Source organism: Anas platyrhynchos, chromosome 6 (assembly GCF_047663525.1).
Source record: "Anas platyrhynchos isolate ZD024472 breed Pekin duck chromosome 6, IASCAAS_PekinDuck_T2T, whole genome shotgun sequence".
Classification (NCBI taxonomy): Eukaryota; Metazoa; Chordata; class Aves; order Anseriformes; family Anatidae; genus Anas; species Anas platyrhynchos.
Window position 1 is genome coordinate 21,495,682 of NC_092592.1, and position 20,589 is coordinate 21,516,270.

A 20,589-nucleotide genomic window follows, 5' to 3' on the forward strand; every position below is an offset into this window, starting at 1 on the left:
AAGCTCCACAGATTTTACTGCCCACAGGAGTCCTCTCTCCACCTCCTGCATGGAACAGACAACTCTTCCCACAATTCCTACACCTGACCCCAAAGCACCTATACAAAGTTTTATCTTCTCACTGCAATGAAGGAGTCACCCACTTATTCTGGTGATTAACTAACCTTTTATGATCTATGACATCTAATTGTCATGGATCCTACTGCATGTTGGCACCCTATGCTGAAGAGCCATGCGGTCCTGGGTTCACTCTGGTGAAATTAACTCACTTCATTTGATCATCCCACTACTGGGAAGCTCAACTTTTCTCCAGGCTCAGCTGCTAATGCTGTTTGAAACAAAATGGATACTATGCTGATTTTGTTTTGTTCTGTTTCTTTTTTTTTTTTTTTTAATAGAAACACTTTATTGCTGCAGTCAATAACCCTGTGTATCACACACAAATAACCAATTACAGTTTAAGAAACTAAAAATAATTCTGCAAGTGGCAATACTGAGAAAATGAACATACATGAAAGAATACAAAACTATACATTTAAGTTACTAGAAATTTACTAGCTAAAAAATTCTGCAGAACTGTGAAGTGTCTTGTATAAACTATACAACACATGCCAGTGTAAAGTTGTTTAATGTTATACAATGACCTATCTACAAATGTTTTACCTAAGTACAAGATCAGCTGCAATTTTTAAACAGTTATCTTCTATACAAAGACAAGTGCTTTCAGTACTTCATTGGAATATACAGACACTGCAATATCTCAAAACTAGAAAATAATCACAAAATAAAAGGTCCTGTTTAGAAGTTTTCTTTGCATATCTAATATAATGCTGCGAAAATCCAGCCAGCAATATCCTTGCTTTTGTATTTGCCCTGTTTCACCCATATTTGAGAGGGACCCAATCAGAAACACAGACCTCCCTTTCATTGCTGGCCGCAACCTCCACAGCAGACTACGCTGGAAATCTGTATCTTAACACGCCTCAGCTTTAGGGGAGCCGAGTCCCAATTTGCAATAGATACTTACCCAGAAAACACAGGGCAGAAGGAATCTGCACCTGATACAGCACCAGCACAAGTAGTCTGGATGCCCTGATCAGTAGGAGGGCTGGACAGGTTGTTACTATTGATTCCCAGGACTTCTCATGCTGTGGGACAGAGGGCCAGGACTTGTCTAGCTCCTTGCAGGCTTGGTGTAATTTTTGTTGAATCCCTCCTGCTGAAGCAAGGCCAACCTCAATGACATTCACCAGGTAATGGTGGTCGAACTGGCCACCTCTTCAGAGCCCAGGGAAACATTTTAAACACTGACCCCCTCCCCAAAATACTGGATTACAGTTGAAGAAAGTCCTGAGAAATCATAGTAATTTAACATTTCATGATCTTTTCATAAAGTGAAGCAATCTTATGCAGCATATGCCTGTATTTCTGACACAACACATGTTCATGACCTGGCAGATGCGCTGAACACGACATAGCAGGGAGATTTCCTTGGCATAGTCAGTGATTTTTTGGACAGGACTTAAGAGTCAATAGCAAAGGGAGTCTGGTCAGACATCTGGGCCATACCAGTAAAGGCTCTGGCAATCTAGCAAAGGGGCTGTGGTAGATGGTATTGAGCCTATGTTCCCTCCTATTTAAATTCTCATCTCAGGGAAGTCACGGGTAATCTGAGCTAATCCTGGGGAAAGGACAAGGACCAGAAAAGTCAGACTTTATTTGTCATTTCGAAAGCTACCAAAAGGAAGCTTTGGAATGCCTGGTGTGATGGGGGGCATGATCGCTTCCCTTACCAACACTGGGCAGAAAGGACGGTGCTCACCTGAGCTAGCATCAGTGCCTCACAGCTAGAAGCTGAAAACAAATCAACAGAATCTCCTTAAGGAGGAAGAAAGAAAAAGCACCATTCAGCCTTCTTATACCATTTGATAGCACCATGCAGAAGCAGAGAACTGCAGCTCCAGAAGCCCCCTGTTAACATCAGGCAAGAATTAGCGCAAGCGTGATCAGCATAAACAAAAAATCCTGACAGATGGATCTCTTCTGGTTCAAACCAGCTCCTGCTGGTTTAAGCAATCCTCAGTAGCATAGAGAATTAAATACTATGCTTTTCTTTCAGAAAAAAAGCTACTGTGGAAAGGGAACGGTAAGCAGCAACACTGGCTAAAACAATTTTATCTGCAATTATTTTTCCCCAGAAGATTTTACTAGAGATGGTTTTTCTTCCCAAGTTGAAGATACATAGGGTTACAGAAAAAACAAACAAACAAAACAAAACTTCAGCATCCTGAATACACGGAACACCAACTGGCATATGTTGCATGGAGCTTCCAAAATGCCAAATGAGATTTCACAATGCTTCACCAAGAATCATTTGTGACAGTGATTGAAACAGGACCAGCATCTTACAGTATGCCATACTGGTGCTTGTCAGAACATCAGTCAGACACTTTCGTTTCTCAGATGTGAGCTGGAGCACACACAGGTTTCATACCAGAACTTGTCCATTTTCATTTCATTTCCTTAGTGGCCACAGATCAGATGAGAACACACACAGCATCAGTCTGCAGCTGATTCTGTGCATCTTGCAGACACGAAAGTCGTGTGCACTTGGGCATTTCAGAAGAAAACGATGAAGGTGTATAAGACCTGATCAACCCACCTGAGATTATCCAGTAAACCTTTTCACAGAACAAAAAACAAACCAAACCAAGACTCAATGTTATCTATCTGAGTTCTCAGAGCAGGATCATCCACAGTGGAGTTCAGCAAAGGGTCCAAGTAATTGCACTTTAAAATATGGCAGGTGTAGGCAACAAACTCTACATGAACGTGGCCATGAAGACTGCTGCCCAGGTACTAGCAGGGCTTCTCTGCCTTTATCACATAAGTATGGGATATCCTGACACCTCACACAGTATGCAAACCCATGCCAGCGCAGATTTGCTAGGACTGTCCAGAAGTCTTAATATTTTAAAACATTTCAGGAACAAGGTACCATGTTGTTCATGAAGATCACAGCCAGTAAGTTTCAAGCATGAGATCATACAGAGGCACGCACACACTTTTCTTCTAACAGCTCTTAGTGTGTGTTCTCTTACCATACACCCCTCTGAGGCATTTTTTTTTTTTAAGATTAATTTAGAAATAAATTAATATTACATTTTAAGAAAAAAATAAATCACTGATCTCTTATTCTTTGGGATATGTTAAAGCAACTAATTTTAGTATGAAAAGATTATGCCCAATTAAAGTTGTACTTGGAAAGGACAAAGTAAAACCTGAACTGGACCTCAGGATTTAAATCAGTATCTCAGTAAATAAGCAGAAGCTTTTACCTAACTGAGAAGTCCAGGCAACTCCTACTAATACCAATCAGAAAATTATCATTGACTTTACAGAGATTTAGACTAGGCTCTGGTAGAGAAAGTTAGCTTTCAGATGCAGAAGCCTCATGTGCTGAGTTTTAGTGGGGCTTCGGACCTGCCCCAGTCACACTGATGTGAGACTTTGGTTAAATGACTTGAAACTGGACAGTGGTTCAGTGAAGCAGAACGGTCAAGTAAATGGGTAAGTCTGTCTAAAGCTCTGCAAACAGATTTTAACACTGCCCCTCTTTTTGTTAAAGCTGACTGATTAAAAAGAAGTCCCAAATTCAAAGGAATAGCCAAAGCAACTCTCTGACCATGTAATTCATCGCCTCAGGACTAAAACCATGTTTAAATTCATACACTAAATGTAATATTCACTTCCTCAACTTTGAACTTAGTACTTCCCCTCACAATGCCAAATTCTCGGGTAATTCACACATGACACAGCACTAAAGAAGGAAAACCAATTTCAGCTGTATTGACTAAGTATCTTTTTTCCATAACAGCTCACATTTTTACTAATATACCAACAAAATCTTAACCAATGGTTTGGAATGAAAGTTACATCAGGTATATAGGTGCAGGTCTGTTGATGGCCTGACCTGTTAAAAAAAAAAAAAAAAAAAAAGCAAAACCAATCCCCAGAGCATTGAAACCATTACGCATTGAAAACAAACACTGTACACATCCACTACTTCCCAAACACAAGTCACAAGTGCAACATTCTTTGAAAAACACATTGTTCCTCAAAGGAAACCCAAAGAGGCAGTTTAGTGTTATGTTTAGTAAGATAATGTGTTCATGTGTTGGAAATCACAGGTTGGAATTTTAATTTTTTTTTAAATAAGGCAAGAGGTTTACGTTTCAGTAGAATGGATGGGGTAGAGAATGAAGAAATGTTCTGAAAAATGACACATTCTTTCAAGTTTCATTCTCATTGGACATACATATTACAAAATAAAGATTTTTAAAAGTGCTATATGCTTTATGAGTCTCATCACAATATGTAAAGCATAATTTTACACTTGCTGCCTAAGACAAAATGTTAGTGGCAGTGTTAGCAGTAGATTAGACTCTAGCTTTCTCATTTCCCTCAGTTTCTGGGACAGCCTCCTTCATCCTGCTTAGAAAAAAAAAACACAAGACAGGAAAAAAAGACAACAACCAACACTCTACACGTCTTCCAGAATCATTTAGAGTCATCTTCTAAAGTAACAGACTCCATGAAGTTGATGACAGTTCACCAGCGGCTTGCTTAATACCACAACCAAGGCTCATTCTACTCAGTAACCTGTGGCTCTTTGATCAGCCCAGTACGTGAGACGAAACGTTGAGAGGTATGCAACCATGATAACATTGACAGATACGCCAAAGGGATTTAAAAAAATTCCCACAAAACGCAAATGTAAAAAACTTCATCTGCCAGCCGTCGGCTGTTAGCCAATTTTAAAAAGGTAGAGCAGTTTGCAGTAAACAATGATATTTTAAATCTTCAAGGACATACAGAAACACCCATCCCACCCAGCAGTCAGACGTGAAGGATTTCTGCAGCACAGTCTTCTGGCTCTGTGTAACGTGAAGAGTTTGTATCTGAATGGTGAACCCCAAGCATTTCTTTACTTTCAAAGTTTGGCTCCATTAGTGCAGGTTTTTCAAAAATATTCTTTTTGCTAGTTTCCGGACAGTTTTGTACATATATTACTCGGTTATAAGCTTTAAGTCTCTTCCATAGCTGTACGTACACTTTGCATTGTACATACATGAACAGAAGTCCTCCAGTGAAACCAATAGCCACAACCACCAACTTAGTCCAAAATGGCCATTCTAGAATCCCTGAAAGAAAGAAAGAAAAAAAAATGAATATATAAAAAGGACCAGGTCAATATTGGGTAGACAATATGGCGTCTCTCAAAAACATTCCTTAAGGAGACTATCACAGAGTTTGTATTCTGCCTTTTTTTTTTTTTTGCCTTGTTTCTCCCTTTAAGTTAAACATATGCAGGCTTCTAAGCTAGTTGAGTTCACATAACATGTTGAATGAGCAGACAATTTTATCCTCATCAGACCCAGTATCTTCTAGTTGAACTACAGCATCTCTTCTGGTGCAAAATGGGAAGTGTTGAAGATACTGAAGTGTTCTAGCAAGCTTATCTGCCATATTAAGAACAACCACCTGTACTTTTCCTGAATTTGTGTGGCTTGAACACTCAGCCACTGGATCTTGTTACATTTCTATCGCCTACATTTAAATGAGGGATTACATATTTTATACATCTTCTTCTTTTATAGGTCCTGAATCCACTCAGTCTCTCTCCTCTTGAAAGATAAGCATCACAAGATGGATATGAAACCACACTGAATCACACACTTCCAGGTTTCTCACGGAATCAGCAGCAGCATAGCAAAATCACAGGCAAGTCTTCAAAGTTTTTACCAATGTGCAGGCCGCTGTTCTTTTGGAAATGCATGGTAGTGTGAGAAGACGGAAAATATTTTAGTCCCCAAACCCAAAGGGCACTGCAACATGACTACTGATGAAATCCCACCAGTGATTAATATCTGAACCTCTGACTCACAGGTGAGCTATCTGATGCTATCTGTAGGCAGCAATAGCCTACGCTTGCCACTGTGCAGACATGAATTCATAAATGTATGCACACTCCCCACATGCACCCCAGCTCCTCAGAGCACTCCCCAGATTTAGAATCCAAATGAAGGGAGCAAAGACAGCATTGTAACACGTACTAAACATTCCGCTACTCTTCCTAGTCATGTTCATCTAATATATTTATTTGCTAAAATAACCTGAAGACTACAAATCTTTGACAGCATATGCTTTTCATTATTATATGGAAACCTTACATTGAAAGAACAACAATTTTTACCATACACAGAAAAAAGTGTTGGACAGAACACAAACTACAAGCTTTCATTCAAAGCAGCTTCCTGACTGAAGCTATGAACAATCAAACTACAGCTAAAATTAAAAATTATTCAAAACAGTTCTGTTTTAAGCGTGATTCTGTTCTGAAAAGAATAACGGCTCTGTGGGTTTGCAGGTTTATTGATGCTCAGCTACCTCCACAGATGATGCTCTTCAACCACAAGCTAAGCATTCTCCAACTGCTTATCAAGTTGGCATCCAGTGCTCTGCAAGCCAGTACAGTTTACTTTGAAACAGCCACAATCGCTCCCAGCCTTGTTACACACCCTGTCCCTCCTATCCCTGCCTTCAGGGGGAGCTCAGCTGCCTGAGAAACCATTCTACAACAGATGGAAATCATGGCCCAGCACACCAAGGTAAACAGATTTCAATTTGGTAAGTTTACAGCTGGCATTCTGAATAAAACTTACTATTCAAGAAGTTAAGACATCCTTGCAGTGGGGTGGCAACCACTGCATGAATTGCAGTGTGTCTCATCTCAGTTGCATGAATTGGAGTCCTAAAAATCAACCTGAATTTCTTCTGCTTCATGTACAACCACTAATTACAATTTCTCCAGCTGAACATGTCTCTCACAGGAAACTTGTGCTAACCCATCTCACAGATGGCTGAATAGAAAGACTAATCCTGTTAGTTTGGCTCAAAGATTTGGATTTAGGTTCCTCTTTCTTCTTCTCTTTTTTTAAACTGTTCTCAGTTTGCTCAGCTAAAGGTAGCCATAGCAGCAAACAAATGCTTACATCCCTATCTGCTCAGTAAGTGTTGCAGTTGAAAACTACATTAGCTAAGCCAATGCAATTTTGTATCTGCTACAGTGGATTGGTTCCCATATCTGTGCATTTCATAACTGCAAAAGAAATTGCTATGAAATAGACTTAAAAGCACCCACAGACAAATTTACACCAATTTAACTAAATCATTTAAAAACTGCTTTTAACCCAACCCAACCTCAGGCTAAAGCTGCCTCATCTAAGTAAAAGCATTACCTGCACACTCATGTTGTACACCCTCTCTGCATTCAGGATCAATAATTATTCCAAGGGAATAAGTGGGAAGATAACTGAGTAACATACCAGTAGTCTGTCCCTGTTTAATCTCTTCAGCAGTCCTGTCTATGAGGACATACAGAGACCACACAACGCAGGTGATGGCAATGATATGGAATGTCACAGAGCACATGATCTTCCTCCTCTCGCTGGCTGTCATCTGTAACTTCTCCCACTGTCAAGAAATCCAGAAGCAGAGCAAAAGATTAAGTGTTTATCACAGTTAACAGAGAGTATAAAAACCAAACGCTGATAAGAACAAAACCAGACAGCAGACCAGTTTTAGAAGTCACACGACGACTGTCCTGACCACAGCATGCGCGTGATGGCTGGCAGCTTGCTCTGCTGTGACAGGAACAATCGGTCTTGGTGCAGGACGGGAACATCAGGGCTCAACTCTCACCTGGAGCCTCGGCACAAAGTCATCACACCCTGCTCACCCACACAGGCTCCAGCACAGAGGGATCCACAAGCAAGGCTGCTTCTCAGTGCGTTCGTAACTGAGCAGCAGGCACTCACACTCAAAAATGAACATCTTGAAGGGCGAAAGGGCTGCCTTGCTCAGGCAGGCATTCAATAACGCACAGCAGTAAGAGTAGTACGTGATCCAACTGTCCAGTACGTGTAAGATATCTCACTCTGAGCTGTTAAGAGTCCCCCGGTGCACAGTCAAGGCTGTTTAGCTCTCAGCTCAAGGCTGTTTAGTTCTCACCTCCTACCTCTGGAGGTTTCATTCTATCTTCACGTATATTTAACGCTACTTACAGCAGCAACACCCATATTTTATTTTCAGTGTTTCAAGTGCACTTAAACACGTGCCCTAAGAATATACAGCAGAACTGGGCTAACAGCTTTAGAAAGTGAGATTATGCATCAAGTTAAACCCCCAGACCTGCATCTTTCAGCAATGTCTTCACAGCCGCAATAGAAACCACAAAGTCAGGTCACTGACATTTAGGAAGGATAGAAAGAATGTAGACAATTATTATAGATGCTTCTAACATAAAATACATGGAAATTTTCAAAAACAGCTTTTATTTATTTATTAACCAATGGCACCTGGAAGTTTTTTGTTTGTTTGTTTTTGTTTTTAAACGCATTTTCTCTATATGATGAAAGCTTTTGCAGGTTTATTACACATCCTTCAGTGTATTTGCTTGGAACAAAGTGTGAAGGTGTTTTGTGTTTTTTTCCCCTCACACTTCCACAAAATATATACCAGGGTACTTAAGCTTCTCATACATACCCATGTGTTAACAGAGAGCTGCATTTGATGTCTCCTGAAATAACTCATAGAAAAAGTTGACTTTGAAAAAGAGGGAAAGTGTGGAAGATAATGAGGATGACCTTACTGATACGACTGAGATCACCCATCATGTTGAATTATTGTTACCAGTGCTTCAAATGCAAGAATGGTTGAACCACAAAACAGAGACTTTGTGATCCTCTGTCTTACCAATAATGTCTTTGGCTAGTTCAAGCCATATTTCTACATCAGTGGGCATCCAAGTCTCATTACGGCACAAGAACTGAAGACTTCTAGCAATGATGTTAAGGATTCGTGCCATGCTAGGAAATTATATTCTTTCAACTTCCTTAGAAAAAGACTGGACAAAACATTCCCTTTGGATGCTATGTTTTAAGTAAGAACTGGATTTTGTATTTAAACAAAGATGTTTAGTTTCTACAGACTCTTACAGAGTCACAAGGTCTTGCATTTTGACTAGTTAATGCTCCTCTTTTTGGTTCTGCAGCTAGAGCACCTCGGCTAGACTGTATCTTCTGTGAACTGCTGCCATCGGAGTCACCAAACCAACCCACATCACTTCATCTCTTCCATCAATACAAGTCCACATCAGAGAAGCTGTTCTGCAAATTATTTGTTCTGCCCCATCCCCAACTGGAAACTAGAATCTGGAAGCCCCTGGTGCACTGTTCTGATGACAGAGCAAATGGCATTTCACAACACTCAATATTTTTTTTTTTTTAAAGTGTTGCTAGAACAAACAAAATAATAATAATCATAATAATAAAAACACAGAAAAATCAGGTCTAATTGTCTTTTTTTTTTCTCATTAAATTTAAAAATGAAGCTTCTCTCTCTCTCTCTCCTCACTTTCACTTGTACCATGAAATAATTTGTTCCTCATTCTCTTCCCTTTGTAACTTACTGTTTGAACACGCCACAGGCCAATAGACAGTGATGCAATACAGCCTTAAGATGCTGAGGATTTTAGATTCCATTTCTACCCTACAACTAAGCACAAGCCCTGTTATTTGTCCCATCCTGTTCATAATCACCAGTTCCACACTGTTTTGTCCCCACTGACAGGATACCAGAAAGGGTGAGTTGAAGATGCAGAGGCAGCTTGTCTTCTGGCTGCAGCTGAACCTCTACAGGACTCTTTAGACGTATTTGAAAGGTAAATTCCTTCTTATCCTTCTAGCATCTGGTCTCTCTTCCATGGATGACCTGTTCAGATATAACTAATGATGCCAAATGACTCATTTCTGAAGGTGCCCAACAGCTTTCTCTCACAAATATGCACAAAATGCTTCCCCTGCCCACTCCAGGCAGAGTGAACATAGAAGAATAAGCAGCTAATTGGCACCTATAGCACCTCTTTTTACTCGGGCTTCTCTAGAATAATTTCTTTCATGCGCTATGAATGGGCTGCGCAAAGAGTCGTCTGTTGAAATAACAGAACCTATGGCAACCAGTACTGCGGCTCAGAGTGACAATGCTCTGTGCTAAGGGGGCTACCAAGGAAAAAGCTACGGTTCTTCAAATGCAATGATTTGCTCCATAAGCAGAGTCATAAGCAGAGGTCGTCCTATCAACAGGAGACGCTATGCTATATATACTGCAAACTGCACACCTCCACTTAAAACAAAAATAAAAAAAAATAAAAAAAAAGAAGTGTTTGAATTATGTTCCATTTTCTGTTAGGAGTTAGTTGTGGAAACTGGAGAAGTTCTCACAGTAGCTTTCAGATGGCTGCTGTCTAGACTTCCCACCCTATATGATTTAAGATCATCATATTTGATTGTGACGTCTCATTTATTCGAGCTCCAGACTAAGTTTATTTCTATTAACCTCTTTCACTTTGGTAGATGTGGCAAAATTTGTCTGTGCTAAGAATACCAGTGACTTCCACCTCAAAATCACAATGGTAAGGATTAACTGAATTTGAAAGCTTGGAGGACATGAACAAAAGAATTCAAGCACCAAACTGGACTTACATTACAAGTAGTGTTTAAGTACGTATACTTTAAATCACCAGATTTATTAAAGGTATCCTATTTTATAAAACAAAAACAGAGGTTCTAGCAACCTGAAGTATTAAAACTTAGTCACGCACAAAGAAAAGATAAAACATTTATCCATGAACCTTCTTCTACTTACACTAAAATAGGTTCTTGATAAAAAATGCTACAAATTTCAACCGAATTATATTCAGAATGTATGATTTAAAAGAAGTTTAAACTGAGATCTTCATATTTTCAAAAGAATTTAAAAGCCATGTAGACCTCAGTACATACGAAGTAATACAAAGCTCAGTCTTTCAAGAAATAAAAAAACAACAATATGGATAACTGCAAAGCAAATGCCTTTGTGCATTAGCTCAGAAATGCAAATGTGAAGTGAAAAAACAGGTTGCTGCATGCACATACGCATGAGCAAGCACGTATGTACGTACATTTACACAGAGAGAGCTGCTGGGCTACAATAAATCTCAATTATTTTTTTCCTGTTAGATGTGGGGCAATGCAACAAGAGAAAGGGCTGGAACTCATTTTCAGTTTCAGGTTGGGCAGTTGAACAGGATTCCCACCTTGAATTCTCAAAGCAGAAATATCATGAGAAAGGTTAAAGCAGAAAAATGCCGCCTCTCAGAGCTGGATTCCATCGATGTTGAATTTGCGAGGCTGAGTGTTAAGCAATTTAAATTCTGCACCTATACAAAACTGACCAGATTTACTAAGGAGCCATAGAAATATGATAAATACGTTGGTTCTGTGAGACTGTGGGCAAGGACAACCTTCTTTCAGCATGGATGCATGTGTAACAAAGCCTACCTTTCGCAAAGGCTTCAGTTTTGTCTCCATGATGAACTCGTACTTGCACAGTTCACAGCACCGCGTATCTGAGCTCTTGATCCATTGCTGCAGGCAGGCTTGGTGCACAAAATGAAGACTTCCCGTGCAGTGACAGGGGGTAATCAAAGGGCTCTCGTCATCTCCTTCACAGTGACATATCCTGAATCAGAAGCAAAGCTGCTCATTAGAAGAGGAAGCAGAAAGGATGTGAAAGAGGCATGTAATATCTGTGATCACACACGGCTGTCCGTTGAGGATCCTAAGACATACATATCAAAGGAACGTCTTTCATAAAGGAGCTAGAACTAGAAAACTCCCTTGCTGCGCAAGCACACACATACACGCAAAATAATTGAGTGCAGACACAGCTAACTAATAGATGAGGCGGACACACAGAGCCTGACAGAAATTTGGTATCCTAAAGAAAAAAAAAAACATGTACAAAACGACAACCCTTCATCTACCAGAACAATAGCACTTAACTGAAAATAGCATTTAAACAGATCAGACAGCACTTCCCAAGACAAAATATGCAGAGGCACTGCTAGCTACTCATGGATTATGATCTAACACAGAAGATGAAACAAAAATCCCAAATGAATTGTGAAAAAGCCCAACCCAGTATCATGAAGAGTTAATTTAGCCTGGATTTTGCACAAGGGAAATGATTATTTCTGGTGCCAATTGCTAAGAAACAGAACCATGCTGCAAAGCTATAGCATCGATTTTCCTCAAATACACCTACTCTAAAAGGACTAATGGCTTTGCTCTTCAATTCCTACCTTGCAAGAGCTGCTAAGGAAGGAACAGCTCTGCAAAATTCCCAATTTCCCTTACTGCCTAACCATGCAGACAGAAGGGACACCTGATACAGTGCTACTGCCAGGTGATGGCATTTGATTTCCAGCTTTAATTTATACACAGCACTTGGGCTGCATCAGACACCACTAACTCCTTCTAACCACGCGGAAGTGGTCATGAATTGAAAGGGGGATGGTAAGGAGCTCAGGGACTGAAAATAAGTTACTAAGCATATGTGAAGTACATCCTGGCATGCTGCCATCCCTGTCTATTACTGAAATCTCTTACTGATGTGTAGCATCTTGCCTCTCACAACCTTGCTGATAGCTAGCAAGTGGGACTGAAGGAGTAGGCAGATTACAAGAGCATCTTGTTGATGACAAGCCAGTAAGGAACTACATATTGCTGGTAACGTGGTGTAGTGGGGGAGGGGGGGCACCAAAAACTGGCAGGTAGTAACACAGCCAGCTTCAGAAAGTGGTGTCAGGGAGGAGAAAGATTAGGACAGTAAAATGTTAGGTAGAAGGATGTGACAGTTACTCCTGTACTTGGTGTCTCCTGCTCCTCAGACATTCTTTGGAGCTGAGATGGGGCAGACCTGCAGACAATTCACCACGAAGACAGTCCAGAGTAGCATGTTCTGACCACCTGCATATATGATTAATCCTCTGTAGCTAGAACAAGGACACCCCATCCTTTTTGGACCCCATACTACAGACATCACATGGGCTCATCACTAGCACCCAGTGCTTAGGTCTCCCTTTCATCAAAGGCATCCAGAAAGCTCTTTATGAATAAAACAGCGTAGTGGGATACAAACTGGGAGGTAAAAAGTCAAGAAAACAGTCTTAAGCTATATGGAACTGATCTCAGAACCAATGTTCAAGGAGCCTCTTTTCCTCCTCATTTCCCACCCTCTGACACAAACCAGCAGTGGCTGTCAGGAAAACACATTGCTCATAAAAAGCCAATGAATTTTCAGCTTGGCCTTTAGTATGCGTGGCTGATTCTCTCATGATATTCCCAGTTTGGGCACCGATGAGAGAAAAATACAGCCTCAGAACCCTGAACCTGAAACAAATTGAAGACAATTTATTTGACTCCCAAGGAAATTATTTTGTTTAGTAGACTTGTTAAGTGCATCAGAGGGGTTAAAGGAAGCAGAGAGAAGGTTGCATGCTTCAAATTGCACAAATTAAAGCAAGGTGACAGGATGAAGGAAGAGACAAACAGCACAAAGGCAGGGAAAGCAGAATGGTCACCACCGCACACGGGAGGGCTCGAAGGTCGGCGGTTCTCCAATAAACCAACCTGCAGGTATCCCCCGATGTAGACACAGGGGAGACAGGGGGGAATTTTTCTGAGAGAGGGGAAGGGCAGTCAAGGTCACTGTCCTTCTCAACCGAACAGAGCGGTGCCCGCTGCTCTTTTGTTTTCAATTTCACTGAGGTGCTGTCCTCAAAGACGTCATCATCTCCCATATCATCAGAGCAGAAGTCCGTGCTTTCCACCAGCATGCTGGAGGACTTTTCAGCTTGAAAGTGACTGGAATAGCTCTCCAGTTCATGGAACTTATGCAGGCTGCTGGTGCTAGAGTTGTGGGAGAAGGAAAAAAGGTAACGCAACAGTTTTTTGCTTCTTGAGGTGTCATGGTCCACTTTGTCCTCCAGCAAGGGGATGTGTACAGCGCTGCGGTTCTCTGCTCCTCCCGATGCACTCGAATAGTTGGAAAGGGAAGGGATGTAGGAGTGCTTAGAATTGCTAAAAGAAAGAGGCCTGAGATTCAACGATTTCCTCTCTTTAAGATGAAATTTGTTAATCCTCAAATACTGCTCTTGAGTCGGGGTCAGTTTGCCTTCTGAGCATGTTCGCTCCACATAGTCAAAGCACTCACTGGTGCTCTGTGCCTTCTGGTCCACGTCATTGAGGGACTTGGAGAATTTCATGGTGCGGGTGGGCTTTATATTCTTAGCAGACCTGAGTGCCTGGCCCCGATCCTGCCCACGGGAGTTTCTCTTTGCTGCATGTAACGTGTCCTGACAGATTACTGTCACAGTGACCCCTTGTGTCAGAGAGCTCTGGCAGTGAGGATTTTTCAAGACAACAGCAGACTGCACTGGACTGTGATGACAACATTCAGAAAACACTGCACTGGAACTGCATGCAGAACAGTGGAATAAAAGCACAGAAAGTAAAACACAATTACATAAGAGAACATGTAATTAAAAGTGAAGAAATGAGAATTACAGCTAGTGTGGGAATGTCATATGTAGCGGGCCAAACAGTCAGTGGGATTCAATGAAGCAGTGTTAGAAAGCAGTTGAGTCAAACAAATGGGATGCTTCAGATCAGAACCCCGTGTTGCTTACTTCCCCATACACATGCTTTTTCAGTTTTGTTTTTTCTCAACTTGAATCTTGCACGAGCCTTGCTGTAGCCATGCAAACATCACACTTTACCTGCAGATGTCCTGATTGGATGGTGTAACAGAAGTCCGAGAGAAACTATGAGGAGCAGAGATAGAGGTTGGACTTCCAGCCTGCAGTGAAATAAAGAGAAAAAAACAGTCAGAAACTGAAGAGTTTGGTAAGCACAGCAGTCGCCTTCGGGGTTAAACACAGCATATAGAGCCAGATATCACTCTACATCACATTCAAGGGCAAGCTGCAAGAAAGTGAGGCTTTATTGTCAAGTGCTAAGAAGGGAGGTCACAAAGCCTCATCCTTGGGAAAACAGAAATCAGAACAGAAACATTTCTCCCCAAGGTCAAATTCAGCCATCTCTGGAGCAGAACCTGCCAGCTGTCAGACATTGCACAGAACAATAGCTCAGGAAATGAGCAATGCTACAGTAATTAGCATAATTAGACGGAGGTGTGTATATAGACTACTCGTAATTGAGCTACCACATAATAGCTAATCCTTCCACTCACAATGAATACAAGAGATTAGTGGCTTGTTGTTTTTTTTTTTTGTTGTTGTTGTTTTTTTTTCTTCCCACAAGACATCACCATCAGTAATTCAACAACCCAGGCATTATATGGGGACATATTTTCAGTACTAGCATATGTACACGAGCACCGTCTGCCAAAACAGACCATTCCCTGAAGTACTCTTCGTACTTCATGAGGCTTTTCATCCCTGCTCCTACTCTGACAAGGTCTTCCACCTACTTGCAGAAAAGGTGTGGCAGCAGCCACGCTCAGGGGACCTGACAAGATCACAGTGTGAAATAGAATAAGCAAAGAATTCAGAGTAAGCAGCATTCTGTTTCAGAGTTGGAACTTGATAGCCTATTATTACAGGCTTTTTTTGCTGCTATACGCTGTGGGTCACTAGCTGAAAATTCAGGACACTTCCCCAAGGTTTTGGTGAGAATGAGACCGGTGTTGACAACCCCCTTAATGGGCAGAGAATCTCTGAAGCAGTTTTTCCCATGTTCCACAGCTGTTGGATATGCTGTGCAGCTTACCCGCTGCTGCGAATCTGTGCTCTCACATCCCAGTTCAAATAACGCTTTATAGCTCTCTTGACCTGCCCAAGCAACGCCTGAAAACCACAATAGAGGAATGCATTCAGCACAACAAAACTGTTTACACCACACCACTGCATTGCATCTGTTCTTGGTACACAAGCATACACTATCACCTCTCTCAGGTCTCTTCAATTCTGTATTTAACTAATTGAAGAACCCCATGGCATATTTAAACAGGACCACTGTGGGCTTTTACAAGACACAATGCTTGTCACACAATATTTTCTTCTTTCTTTGTCTGAGAAGGTGGGTATGCTGGGAGACTTATGCTACTTTATAAATACGAACACAACCGTCATCTTCCGTGTTACGTGACTCATCTGTTAAGGTTTTGTTTCTTTAGCCCAGCAGTGAAGAGGGCAATGTGCCTGGCATTGCAGCAGGATGTCTCAGGTACACCAAGCCTGAAAAAATACGTATCCATTTAGAGCTGGGCCTGCAAGAATCAAGGGCAAGGCTCAAACACATGCCTCTTGGTCTGCAGTGAGACACCTCAACTTGTTTCCCATCCTACCAAGATAGGTACGCATAGAGAAAAATAATTATTAAAAAAAAAAAAAAAAAAAAGGAGGATAACCTTGTTCTAGAAGGCAAACTGAACAATGTTTTGACTGTGACAAAACAAATTAAACATGTAAAGATCAGTTTGGGCTTTATCCTGGAAAGTATGGTTCTTATATTTTACACCGCTTGCACATGCTAATGATACAGGATGTTTATCATACAGGGAAATTAATTCAGCTATTACTTGGATTTTTTCTATTTAGTCTTTAATCTATTCTACAAATACTCAACTCCTATTTCTTAAAAAGAGTGCAGTAATTTTTTATTTATTTATTTATTTTTTTACGACATACAAGTTAGCGAAAGAGCTGACACACTATAATCTGGTGCGGTAATTACGCAAATGAAAATTAATATGACTTAAGTAATGAATTATTTAAAAAGACATATTTAGCAATCTTCTAAAAACAAAATATTGAACCAGTAAAACAGCACATCACATTCTGCCATGGAAACAGAGTCATATATTGCTGGAACTGCAGTGACAAATCAATTAATAAATCTGAATCTTTTTTTTTTTTTGTTGTTTTGAATCTATCACAAAAGGTAACCTGCTTGTAAAGAATCCACTCTCTTTACTTCTTCATTTTAGAAATGAAGCATTAAAAAAGACAGATGTGTATACAACGTGCCAGTCTAATAGCAGATGATTAGATTGAGTTATCCAACATTTCCCTTCCAAACCCATGCTATCTGTTTCTTGATCCAAATGCCTGGCACCATGATAGAGTGTCAAAGTCACACTGCTTGGGAAATCAAAAGGCTGGGACAAGCAAGAAATTATGAAATTTTGTTTACGTTTCAAGATTGTTATTCTGTGGCTAGATGCCAGCACAGTTCACAACAGCTTGCAAACAAACAAAAAACTAAAACCACAAATCCACACCAAAACACCAACAAACATACCAAATAACCACCCATACACAAACACACATATGAAACAACTTTCCTTTTCCTCTTATCTTCCTGCTTCTCTTATACAGGAGGTCTTTTACTCCATCTTCAGACAAAATGCAAATGCAGCCAAAAAATGAACATAAGATAACACTCATGGAAAGGCACCACAAATTGGAACAACAAGATACTGGAGGAAGTTATATCCAACCCTCAGCTGAAGCTGATGTAAGCTGTGGCTACCGCTAACAGCCATGGTTCAGTGCACCTCCAGTCTCTCATACCTCCCACCCTCCTTTCCTCCCATACTTTTCGCTCGTGAAACTATTTACACAGCTGCACTGCAGATCAGATTTGGATACTGAGGTACGGCCAAACTAACCACTTATTTTGCTGAGCTTGTTTAACGTCAGTCACTTCCCTGGCTTCACTTGCCAGAGGAACATTAGTTAGTTACAGCAATGAGTCTCTAACAGTAAGAAGAACAAAAAAAAAATGCAAGTTGCTGCCCAAGAAGTAAGAAAGCCACAGCAAAGAATAAAGGAAGAAATACCAGCAGCCCTGGACCAGAACAGGACAAAGAAGAGGTGATGTTATGGCAGAATGCAGCAGAGAGGTGGATCCAGCTAGCTTGTAGCACTGACAGCTCTCCCATGCAAGGCTTAGCTCTAAAAAGGTTGAGAAAATAAGCAATCAAAGCCTTTACCATCATCCTTTACGCATCAGAAGCATCCTCCCAGGTGGTAGCACCTTTGGGTAAACTAGCTACTTATGACATGGGCAGCAGTAATAGGTTTTAAAACACTCCTTATGATAGGGAGTTTCTGCCATGCTCATTCTCTGACAAGTATCCTAAGCTTGAATTTCACCCGTCTAACCCCAGAATCACTTGCTGAGTCACTGTGGACTTTCATGCCCTTCACTCTGGATGAATATCAGCTTCAATGACAAGCCCTAGGAGATATGTGCTAGAGAGTTATCCTGTACAGCCAGACTGGTGGCCTAAAATAGCTCAGAAATAAAGGTCAATAGATAGTTAATTGTGTATATTGACATTCCCATCTAATGCAATTCAGTGAGGTCACAGTGCGGCCCTCTGCATTGGTATTTGGATAACCACAATAATTCTGAAGGCAGCAATCCCTGGAAGACTACAGCTCTCTATAGTGCTGCCATCAAGAAGATATACATACATCTGACATACCATATATAAATATTTATATCTTACATGTAATAAGATATATATATATATATATATAATGTATAAATACATATGCATATGTGTGTGTGCAGCCATACGTGGTTGTCCTCATTCTCACCCTATTCTGCAAACTGTGATTTCTTGGTAAAGTAACTCGGTCTTTTCTGATTACCTACTTGTGACCCCATGCAGCACACCAAAACCAAAAAACACACCCCACCCTGCCTCAGAAAAATTGTCATCTTTGAAGTCAGCCACAGTGAACATGTCAAGGGCTTGGGTACATTTGCAAACAACCTGCTTACCTGAGATGTCACTTCTGGGTATAGTTGCTGTCATCTCACTCTGGGCTGTGCTTTTGTACTAGTAGTTATACCTGGTTTTAAAGAGCAGGGCCTGACACATTTTAACAACGTAATTACATTACTTATTGATGATAGAAAGTTAAAAAACAACTTCAGTCCAGTGTATTTTGCTCCACTGAGGAAAAGTCTGAAGAAAGCAAAGAAAGGGTTTCCCCCATACCTGCAAACCTTATTTCTTGGTGCCACATGAATAGGAATAACATTGTGCCCCTAATATTTGTCCTACAAAATCATCTAGAAGGCTTAGCTAAGGACCCGGCAATTAACATAATAAGCACTACACACATTTTAAAATGGATCATACCTCTCCTTTGGTATACAGCTGATGTTAAGGCATACAAAGAGTTCAAGAAAAGCAGCACAATCTTAAATCTTCTGCTCATGAGGAACTGCAGCACAAAAAGCTTCAGGAAAATACAAATGTAACAATAGAGCAAGCAGCCCAACGCTCCACAACCCTAATCTCAACCTGGCGTTTTGATTATAGGTTTGCCTTTATTTTACACTGTGATGAACCCACTTCAAAACTACTCTCCTGCCGAGTTAGAAAAAAAAAGGAATAAAAAGCTTCAAAAGGTAGCTTGCACCTGCTGCCAAAAAGACTGATGCTACAAGATGTGTCAAGTGCCACCAGACCATTGCAGCTGTTTCTGTCTCCCTCTCTTCCCTGTAAAAAAAATAATAAAATGGGAGGACAGTGATAGTTATCTCCACTGAGCCAAATCCAGCGACCACCAGGTCCTCTGGGGGCTTAAGGAGACACAGATAATCACGGTAGCTGCTGGCTAAGGAGAGACATCACCACTGCATTGGAGTTGTCTGTGCCCCAGGTACAACAGAGGCCTAGCCCCACCACATTACTCCCCACCCCACACAGCCTCAGCACGGTGATGTTTTTTCAGCCCGGACATCACAGTGCTGCAGTGGGCCACAGGGACTTGTGTTTGAATCAGATTCATCTCTGCTGGCATTAACGCATCACAGTGATCAATGTGGTATAAACAGAAGAAAGACAGAACCAGAGGGATGGTCATCATGTGCTGTATTTTAGAGGAACTCATTACCGAAGAGCTATTTTATCTCTCTTGTGCAGATCCCATTTAAACGTGTATTAAAAAGGCAAGGCTGCTACTAGATGTGGACATGGCAGACACTTATCTTGCATTGTGCATCTCCAAAGGCAGTGAAAGCCCCTCTGTTGCCACCTTAACTTCGACCATGGAAACCAGAAACCACCACCCCATATCTGTTCCCCGGCAGGATCTAGGTACAGTCCATACAGTGATGGGGACCTTGTGAAAAGAGGCCCTAAGTGCCACTGCAACACACTCCACAGCTAACCTGGCTACTCTTCAGGTACTTGAATGACATCTACGAAGAGACCCAGGGAATCTGTTGTTCTTCAAGAAGGGGACGCCATTTTGTACATTACACAACTGTACCACACGCCAAGAAAGACTGCAGCTAGCTATGATCTAGGCTCTGCAACACAGCCATTGCTCAAACACCCAGCTCTCACCTCTGCATTACCTATCAGCTACGTTTCTTCTGCTTTTTTCCCTGTGTTAATAGGGAAACAACAGGAGCAACCAGTCTAACTGTTCCCCCACCACACACTCCCAATCCTCTCTCTCTGTAGGGCACTTCTGTACCATTCTCTGCTTGTTCCTTTGCCCCAGCCTCATCTCAACTGAAGTGGCAAAATTCAGCTTTGCCTGACAGATCCTGAGCCTGGGCTGAGAGCAGGCAGGGAGGTCTCAATTAAACC

At 41.1% G+C, this 20,589-nt stretch overlaps 1 protein-coding gene across 5 annotated transcripts in view; it reads right to left on the minus strand.

Annotated features, from left to right (window-relative positions):
• Positions 1 to 3,821: 3,821 nt before the first annotated feature.
• MARCHF8 (membrane associated ring-CH-type finger 8) overlaps positions 3,822 to 20,589 on the minus strand; it is a 91,243-nt gene continuing 74,475 nt past the window's right edge. For 4 of the 5 annotated variants that reach the window (XM_027460086.3, XM_013104765.5, XM_021276127.4 and 1 more), the window contains 5 exons: positions 14,723 to 14,802; positions 13,575 to 14,420; positions 11,442 to 11,622; positions 7,389 to 7,536; positions 3,822 to 5,204 (listed from right to left, as the gene is read on the minus strand). In XM_027460086.3, coding sequence (XP_027315887.1) covers positions 4,900 to 5,204; positions 7,389 to 7,536; positions 11,442 to 11,622; positions 13,575 to 14,420; positions 14,723 to 14,802 — 1,560 coding nt within the window. In that variant the 3' untranslated portion in view covers positions 3,822 to 4,899. The remainder of the gene's footprint in view (positions 5,205 to 7,388; positions 7,537 to 11,441; positions 11,623 to 13,574; positions 14,421 to 14,722; positions 14,803 to 20,589) is intronic. The other variant, XM_027460087.3, reaches the window with a different exon arrangement.